The following is a 9,500-nucleotide window of genomic DNA, read 5'->3' on the forward strand; positions in this document are numbered from 1 at the left end:
CAAACAGCTCACAGTTCATGCAGAGAAAAGCAGATCTTCCCAGAGATGCAATTCATCACTTTAAGAAATGCCAAAAATAAGCTGCACTCAAAAAGTAAAAGCAGACTCATGTAGCCAACCAGGAATTTAGATCTCTTAAGACTCTGGTCAGGACACTCCAGCTAACTCTATTTTTGTGTCTGTGGGACATGAGTAGGATTTTATATGCCCTAATTTGGAATTTGGCTTTATGTGCCAAAAATTACCCTGAGCAATATTGGCTTGGATATATGTCAGCTCAAATAAGGTGGAGAAATGCTTCCTACTGCATCCACCACTCTGCTTTTTGGAGTATCTGACTGGAGTATCTGCCTCTGATGAAAAAGTTTGAGGAGGCAGGAATACAGGTCACATGGCACATGTAACACCATCAGCCCTCATCCTGACTGACAAAATTGGATTTTGTGTAACTTTCCTTCCTCTCATTTGGCTGTTTTCTAAAAGTTTTCAAATTAGTAACATATTATTAGAAAGCAGGAGGGAAATATGCCTTCCTTGTTTACCACTGGACTAATTGTTTGGAGTGGCATGTTTTTTATCTCTATAGTAGCTGTAAATGGGAGACTGAGATATGTGGATTTTAACTGCAAAATGTTATCAGAATGACAGCACTAAGTGTCCCCTGGCTTCCCTTGCACTAGCAAAGCCCACAGACTTTGGAAGCAACAAACCGGAGTCCTGTTCCAAAGAGGTATTTGCACATGCACGTACACATACAGACACCAGGTCTACTTGACTGATTTGCTTTGCTTTTGCTTTTAACAGCCCAGGCCAAGATCCTGCTGAATATTGATAACTACCTTTCCTGGTATATTTACTACAAGGCATGTACAGTCCTAGAGATTAAATAAGAGGAAACAGTTAATAGGTATCTGCAGCATCAATCACAAAAGGATGAAATTGAGGGACTGACTCTGGTAAATCAACAGCACTAGATGGTTCTCATGATTAGTGTGGCAATCAGAAAATTACAATTTAATGTGTTTGCTGGAGGAAGCAGCACGAGAATCCTTCATGTACTTTAAAAACTGATTAAAACTCTACTGCCCCTTTTCAGTATTCAGGCACTCAAGGCTCCTTCTCCGAGCCTTGCCAGCTGCTTTCTGCAAGGTACAAGAAAAACAAACATCACATCCCTGCAGCTCAATAGCCTTGCCAATTGAGTGCTTGGGGCACCCAGAGTGGGGGAGGCTTTTGCGAAATCTAGCTCTTAGGTATCAGGTGCAAATCCACCTCCCACGGTTACAGCCTCTTACATTGTTAAAGTGACTTTCAGGTAGTCCTTTGGTCTTGAAGCGCCCTCTGGACCAGGCAGCAGAGACTGTTAACATAATCCTGAATAAAAAATGAAGAGAACATTAATCTCCTCTCAAGTTGATGAGCACAAAACCCACTCCTGTGAAATTAATCCAGACAGCAGAGGTATTAAACCAGAATACACAAGCAGACAAAGAGGGTTCAGGTTGGCATAGATGACTGCAGTATTCAAGTTGTTTTGCTCCTGTTTCAGCAGGGCCAACCCCTGTCCCTGAATAGGTACAGCTGCTCCATCCTTGAGGGGCATATTTGAGCCTCCCAGAACTGCAGCACCCGCCTAAGGGGCCACATAGGAAATTGGAGTTGTGATAAGCTCCACCCTATATCCAAAAGGCTGAGTTTGTTTCTTTCTATTTGTTTTTTTCTTGTGGAAAATGTTGAAAATTATGTATAAGAACTGCTAGAATGTGATAATTTAAAAAAAAAAAAAAGGACAGTACTTCAGCAGCACAAAACCAGCATCAAGGACCTTCATCAGCACCCCAAAACCTTTGCTTTATTCTGTCTTCCATATGACATCCCTTTAGGCAAATACCGTATAATGACTGTGGTAGCTCTGAGGAGTTACTGAGCAGACAGCAGCTTTATTTGTTAATGAGGGTTCCACTTGCCTCTGCATCTGCATCTGACTGCTGCTTTACATAGGGACCGGGATTTAGGACTAAATCCCTTCTCAAACCTTGCTTTTGGCTGCCTAATACCCAGGGGTGCTGGCCCATGTCTGGGCCCCACTGTGATGGCTATGGCCAGGCTGCAGAGCAGCAACATCTCCCTGGGGCAGGGAGTGGGCTGGCCTTGGCATGACTTTCCATCCAGAAAACATTTTCCATCACCTTTTTGCCACCTACAACTGTCTGCAGTACCACCAAGCTAAAATGCACACAAAATAAAAGCATCTCACATGCCTCTGAGAAGAGGCTGCTGCTGGCAAATGCATGCTAAAAATAGCCCCGTGATGGCCTGAAAGAGCAGCTGGAGGTCACTTACGGAAGGAGACAAAGAATTCCCCTTCCTGGTTTCCAGCCATCACAGTGAGGACAGGAAAAAAGTTTCCTTTCTGTGTGGTTCTAGCACACTGTGTGGTTTCTGTGTGTTCCCAACTGAAGACAACATGGGCTCAATTCCCCTGCTAGTCAGAGCAGGAGCTTACTTTCCAACACCCATCTTCCCTTTTTCACAGAGAAGTAGGCAGGAGGAGATTAATTTGTTAATTAAATTTCCCCTGACAATTTACATTAAAAAGAGGAAACCATTTCAAAAAGCTCACAAAACTTTCATAAGCCTTAACCTACAAAAGAAAGAGTTGTATGGCTTTTTTCTAAACCTGCCCAAAAGCACCACTGGGTTGTCCCAGGCCAAGTGATGAACACTGAAAAAAGTCCAGGAATGGCACAGCTGGGCTGAAAATTAGGAACATCTGCTCAGAGAAAGCCAGGCAATCTTTCTTTTCTCTGGCTCCTCCTTTCATCTTTGGATTTTCTCTTAAGTTCTTGCTCAAAGGGATGCCATCCCATGGGAAAATGACAAAAGGAAAAAAAAAAGCACAGACACCATTACTCAGTGAGGCCAGCAATAGTTGCAAGGGAAGAAGAATTCTTCATGGGAATCCCCTACATCTGAGAAGTAGAAGCAAAAATTCACGAGGGAAAAATTCAGTGCTGTCAGCTCTGCAGACAATGTCTTTTATCCATGTGGGAGCCTATTTTTATCCAGTTTTCATTACCCACAGATGGCACAACAGCAGTAAAAAGGAGAAGAGTCATTAGGAATGGTCAGAGAAAGTAATAATAACAGCCAAAGCTGTAATTTCATTTTTAAAAGGTTTGTTCCATTATGGATCTACCCTTTGAAAGAGGCCTATCTAGTCATGGACCAGAACTGGATGTACAGGAGTGGCTCAGAATTCTCACAGCACTGATCCCACAGCACTGAAACAGTGAAAACTTCCACAGCAAAGATGCAAAATCCTCTAAATGTTGAGGCAGCATCTGCACATTTGCAGGTGTTGAGCGTAACATCCATCAGGTGCAATTCTACCTGAATCTCTCCAAAAAGTAATACTGCCCCCCAAGCATGGCATATGCAGTGTACTGACGCAATAGCATCCTCAGCTCTGGTGGTGTTCAATTCCCTGAAATTTTAGCATGACTTTGCTGCCCTGGGCTGGCTACAAAGCTTATTCCTGATTGTTAGATGAGCACTGGTTTGCAACTCCTCAGGGAGTCCCTCTCATCAGACCTCAGAATGATCCTTATAGGCTCAGTGATCTGCTGCTGTTGTGCAGATGGTGGAAGAGAGAGAAGCTTCTACGAGAGTTAATGCTTATGGCTGGGGCTTCTGCCTAGAGACACCTTGGGAGACCGTACTTTGGTCTTGCAGTGCTTGAAGGCAGCCTATAAAAGAGATGGGGATGGGCTTTTTCACAGCGCCTGTTGCAATAGGTCAATGGGTAAGGGTTTTTAAAAGGAGGATCAGTTTAGTTTAGCTATAAGGAAAAAGATTGTTACAATTAGTGTGGTGAAACACTGTTGCCCAGAGAGGTGGTGGATAGCCAATACCTGGAAACATTCAAGGTCAGAGTGAACTGGGCTCTGAGTAACCTGACCCAGCTGAAGACCCATGGCAGGGGCGTTGGACCGGTGTGCCTTTATAGAATCCTTCCAACCCAAGTTACTCTATGATTCTATGATCCCACAGCCCCCCTTACGACCTGACGGAAAGCCGGGGGGATGCAGGGTGCGATCGGGGCCAGCAGTGCCCAGCACTGAGGGGCTCCTCAGCGCTCAGGGGCAGTGAGGCCATAGCGCTGTCCCCCGGGGAGGGGCCGCCGCGAGCCCCACGGCCGTGCAGGGCAGGGCCGGGCCGGGCAGGGCCGGGCAGGGCGGGGAAATCCCCCCGGGGCTCGGCAGGGAAGTACCGCCTGGGACGCCGGAGAGGCGAGTACTTCCCCCCTGGAAAAACGCCAAGTTCCCTCTCGCGCGGGCATCTCCCCGCCCCGCCCCTCCCCTCCGACGCCCCTTCTGGGCGGCCCCGGCCGCTCCGCCCTCCCTACCAGTGCCAGCGGCGCCGAGCACGACCAGACCCGTCGGTCGGGCTTTGACTGGCTGGAAATTCCCGTCCCGGGCGGCTCCTCCCCCGCAGAAATCCCCCGGCCGCGCTGTATATCGAGGCGCCGCCGCCGCGCCGCTCACTCGCCGCCCGTCGCCATGCTGAGCGCCCGCCGCGCCGCCGAGCCCGCCATGGAGGGCTGCGAGGGCTCCTTCCACAGGAAGGACCGCCAGGGCGGGCTCCCGCTCGACGACCGCCACGACAGTGGCTTGGACTCCATGAAGGAGGAGGAGTACCGGCAGCTGGTGAAGGAGCTGGAGGACATACGACTGCAGCCCCGCGAGCCGCCCGCCTGGGCACAGCAGCTGACGGAGGACGGGGACACGTAAGTGGGAGCCGAAGACGGGGCAGGGGCTGCTGGGGCGTGGTGGGGGACGCGGCGGTGCCGGGCCCGGGCGCGATGTGCCGCCGGCGGGGAGGCGCCGGGCTGGGCCGCGGCGCGGCGGGAGGGCGGAAAGTCCCTGGCGCGGCGCCAGGGAGGGCAGAGGCGGCTCCGGGCGCGGAAAGCCCCGGCCGAGCCGAAAGCCCCGGGTTGCGACACCCGCGTGACCCGCCTCGCCCGCCACGGACACGGGGCAGCTGACACCGCACCGGGGCTGGAACGTGCGTCGCTTCATTACTCCTTTTTCCATCTGCAGTTTTCTCCATTTGGCGATTATTCACGAGGAAAAAGCCCTGAGCCTGGAGGTGATCCAGCAGGCAGCCGGCGACCGGGCTTTCCTGAACTTCCAGAACAACCTCAGCCAGGTACTTTCACCTCCACAGCCCCAAATCCGGACCAACCCCAGCTACCCCCACACAGGCCCTCTGGGGAATTCCCCCAAAAAAGTACTCTTAATTTTTTTTTTGTTTGATTGATGGAATCAATAGAATCAAAGCATACTTGAATCAAAGCCTGCATTCAGGAAAGTCCCCAGCTGGCTTCAGCCAGTTTAGTACAGTGCTTCCTCTCCCCTGAGACAGTGGTGTTGAACGACCACATTTTTCAGATATGATGCAGGAAGTTGCATCCCTCTTTATTGAGATGTTAATGATACCCTTCGTACAGATTGAGTGTTGGGTATCCAGAGAGCCCTAAGTTCACCACTTCCAGAGGAAAGGGCAACTATGCAAGATCTTGAGAAGCAGAAAGAACTGAGTTTATGGGACATGCTTTTAGTTCATGGGACAAATCACCAAGTGGTCAAGAGGCCTGCTTGTCCAGATGTTGCTACCAAGAGTGCAGTGTAACTTAGAAGCTACTTTTTCTGTTTTCTGCAGACTCCTCTTCACCTGGCAGTGATAACTGATCAGCCTGAAATTGCCAAGCATCTTCTGAAGGCCGGATGTGACCTGGAAATGAGGGACTTTCGAGGAAACACCCCCCTGCACATTGCCTGCCAGCAGGGCTCCCTCAGGAGTGTCAGTGTCCTCACACAGTACTGCCAGCCACAACACCTCCTCGCTGTCCTGCAGGCAACCAACTACAAAGGTACAGGCACACTGCTAAACAGTTGACCCTATGTCCTGCACTGAGGGTGGGGTTGGTGTCGTGTAGATCTCTTAAGATCTATCTGGAGGTGGAGATGGATTATTATGGCCATTTGAGAGTTGAGGACCCCAAAGCGCTTGGCAATGTGTGACTTCTTTAAAAAGCCACTGTCTTGTAGGCCTCCTCAGTGTTGATTATTGTCTCTCGTGGCTTTGAATTTTGCATTTTTAGTGAGTGTCCTCCTTTTTTTGGTTGCAATAAGTTGCAGTCAAACACTGAAACAAAGCCTCTAAGATATCTTTCCAAAATCCAGCCTTACTATTCATACTCACTGGAAGCTGGAAAGCTCTTTTGGAAAACACCCTTTTGCCATGGGTGAATTGCAAATGTAGATATCATCCTGGCCTATCATGCTGACTCTTAAGCAATGATGAGGCACTGAGTTTGACTTACTCAAAGTTTCCCTTTGTGTTTTGCAGGACATACATGTCTTCATTTGGCATCTATTCAAGGATATCTGGCTATTGTCGAGTATCTGCTGTCTTTGGGAGCAGATGTAAATGCACAGGTACGTAATGTGTACCATGAATTTAACTGAGTGGGGCTGTGTAGTCTTAAAGATCAACAGATCTGCCAATGGTTCTGCCTCTCTTAACATGCCAAACCTTATTTCCACACAGGAGCCATGCAATGGCAGAACAGCACTACATTTGGCTGTTGATCTGCAGAATTCAGACCTGGTGTCACTTCTGGTGAAACATGGGGCAGACGTGAACAAAGTGACCTATCAGGGCTATTCCCCCTATCAGCTCACATGGGGAAGAGACAACTCAAGCATACAGGAACAGCTGAAGCAGCTGACCACAGCTGACCTGCAGATGTTGCCAGAAAGTGAGGATGAGGAGAGCAGTGAATCTGAGCCTGAATTCACAGAGGATGAAGTAAGTAGCAGTTTGCATCTTTTCAAGAGAAGGGGGAGATCCTATCTTGTGTACGTTTTTTTTCTTACTGCTGCTCTGATGACATGCCTCAGTAGGTATAAATAAGGTTATGCTATCAGCAATCAGCAAAATGGCAGTTGGGGCAAGCATATAAGTAGACTAAAAATAAAATGTAAAAAATAACTTGAGGGAATGGAACGGAGGTTAACTTCATGCAACATGGTTCTCTGAGCACTGTTCTGTGGTGAGATAAAATTCAAGTTAATGCATGGTTTCCTCTTCACCAGCCTTTTGTTTTTGTAAGGTTCTGAGTGCTGTTAAATGGCAAAAGTAACCATTTTGGTGTAGAAATTTTACACACTGCAGAAGTCTGGGCGTTGCCCCAGAGTGGGTACAATGCTTTCAGTGAGATATTTTTATTAACAACTTTTGGGTTTTTTCTTGCAGCTTATGTATGATGACTGCCTTATTGCAGGACGACAGCTGACATTTTAAAGCAGAGCTTTCTGTGAAAAGAAGTGACTACATACATATGTATAGAAAAAGGACTGACTTTCTTAATTTAAAAAGAAAGTCACAATGTGCAGAAGCGACTACATACATATGTGTAGAAAAAGGACTGACTTTCTTAATTTAAAAAGAAAGTCACAATGTGCAGAAGTGACTACATATATATGTGTAGAAAAAGGACTGACTTCCTTAATTTAAAAAGAAAGTCACAATGTGCAGAGGAAAACCAGGAAGGAAATACTACACTGCCCAGCAAGAAGAAGGAGCACATAATTGTAACAGGACAGTTCCAGGATCTGCCCTGTGTTTAAATACAGGAGTGGAATGTGTAACATCAGCAGAGATCTGTCTTTATTCACACACACCACCTGATAAAGAGCCACACAGCCAGTCTTCTCAGCCCTGCAAAGGTAACAGACTACACATCCAACCTGCTCATTACAGAGGGCTTTCTTGTGGCATTAAGTACTGCGAGAAACACGTGTACCTTCATGGCATGGTGGACTCATACCAACACCCCTTCTTCTTGGAGACTGTGTGTTAATTTGCATTGGGCTGGTGGCAGCCCGTGGCCTTACTGAGCGACCTCAGGTGTGGATCGGTGCTCTCGGTGGGGTGTCCCAAGTGGAGGAGTCGGGCCAAGGGACTGGTGACCTCCTGGCTTTTAGGAGAAAGTAGCAATAATGTTAACTGTGGGCATTGGAAACAGTGTGTTTCACACCATGTGTGTCATAATTGCTACACTTTTTAGCAGTTGTATATTGTGTAAATACTGTACATTTTTTGTTTATAATTATTTTGGTACATGTGAGAAATGTATTTATTAAAAAAACTTTACTGTATCTAGTTTGTGAAATGGTTCATTGCCCACTTCCTCGTCTTGAGATCATGGGAATCCACCTGGTTAGCTTTTTAAGAAACATTTAGCACCTAGTAGACCAATGGGGTCACAGTTACAACGGTGTGGGGTGGCTCACCTCAGCAGTGATAAGACATCTAAGCAGTTTGCAGCTCTCAGCCCTTCTGCTGCAGCTAATTTTGGAAGCAGATGTAGGTGTTGTTTCCTGCATTGCAGCAGGCAGACTATGGGGCTGGGATTCCCCTTCTGTCACCCACCACCACACTGCCTGCCTGCTAGAGTGGGGGTTTTTAGGCTGTTTGTGGCAGCACCCAACCACCTGCCCTCATAGCACCTTTTGTTCCAGCCCCAGTCCTTGGCAGCTCTAGCCAGGGGAGGCTGCAGGTTTGCAGCACCGCCCCATGTCTGCTCACCTCTGTTTAATCACCTGGTCCAGTTCCAGTTGGAACTCTGACACCTTTGGAATTTCCGAAGGGGATTTCCGTGGGAAGGGGGAACACACCCGGGAACTCACACTGTTGCCTTCCACCCTTGAAATTCAGGCAGGGGCCCTCCCTGCTTCTCCACTGCAGAAGCTACAGCTCATCTAGTCCAACTCGTAGTGGTGAAGGATGTGGCTTTAACCCCCTTCAGTTATTTTTCAGGTTTCTCTCCAGCATTCAGGCAGACCGAATCACTTTGCGTAAATTCTCACCTCCACCTCATTAACTGCTGGCAGTGTATCACAGCACAGGAGTATTTCAAACACAGGTTTTAGCCTGTTATATGTCCAGGTACAGGATGTGTGAGGAGTGACCATGCCCTTTCTTCTGTGCTGTGTTCCCTGGACAGGAACATGAAGCAGCAATGCTGTTCATGTAGGATGGAGCTCTATCAAGAATGCTGGCCAGGGAACTTCTGTGCTGCTGTGGCACCTGGCCTTGCTCAGGCTGCTGGAGAATGCCATAGCCCCAGGTTGCACAGACACCCGTTCCTTTTTTCTGCTCTGCTCTTCCCAAGGAGTTCCTGACACATGACCTGCTCAAAGGAGGGCTTGTTGGTATGAGGAAGAACACCACAGTGGGATGAGTACTTCCTAATTTGCATGGGAGCCAAAGGCCATTGTGGAAAATTTTATATAAAATTGTCATCCTGAATCATTTTTTTCCCTTCTACCGTGTGCATGCACTGAAACCTCCTTCTGGCAGACAGGACCACATCTGCATTGCAAACCTGCAGAGTTTTCTAGGTGTGGGGCTGGGGAATCTGCCCAAAC

At 48.0% G+C, this 9,500-nt stretch overlaps 1 protein-coding gene across 1 annotated transcript; it reads left to right on the forward strand.

Annotated features, from left to right (window-relative positions):
* The first annotated feature begins 4,426 nt into the window (after nucleotides 1–4,426).
* Nucleotides 4,427–8,228, forward strand: NFKBIA (NFKB inhibitor alpha). The gene is made up of 6 exons (XM_071557925.1): nucleotides 4,427–4,789; nucleotides 5,103–5,211; nucleotides 5,725–5,935; nucleotides 6,415–6,503; nucleotides 6,616–6,876; nucleotides 7,324–8,228. The coding sequence occupies exons 1-6, from the start codon at nucleotides 4,563–4,565 to the stop codon at nucleotides 7,369–7,371; spliced, it is 945 nt and encodes a 314-aa protein (XP_071414026.1). The 5' UTR covers nucleotides 4,427–4,562; the 3' UTR covers nucleotides 7,372–8,228.
* The last annotated feature ends 1,272 nt before the right edge of the window (nucleotides 8,229–9,500 follow it).

This window comes from Pithys albifrons, chromosome 6 (assembly GCF_047495875.1).
Source record: "Pithys albifrons albifrons isolate INPA30051 chromosome 6, PitAlb_v1, whole genome shotgun sequence".
Taxonomy (NCBI): Eukaryota; Metazoa; Chordata; class Aves; order Passeriformes; family Thamnophilidae; genus Pithys; species Pithys albifrons.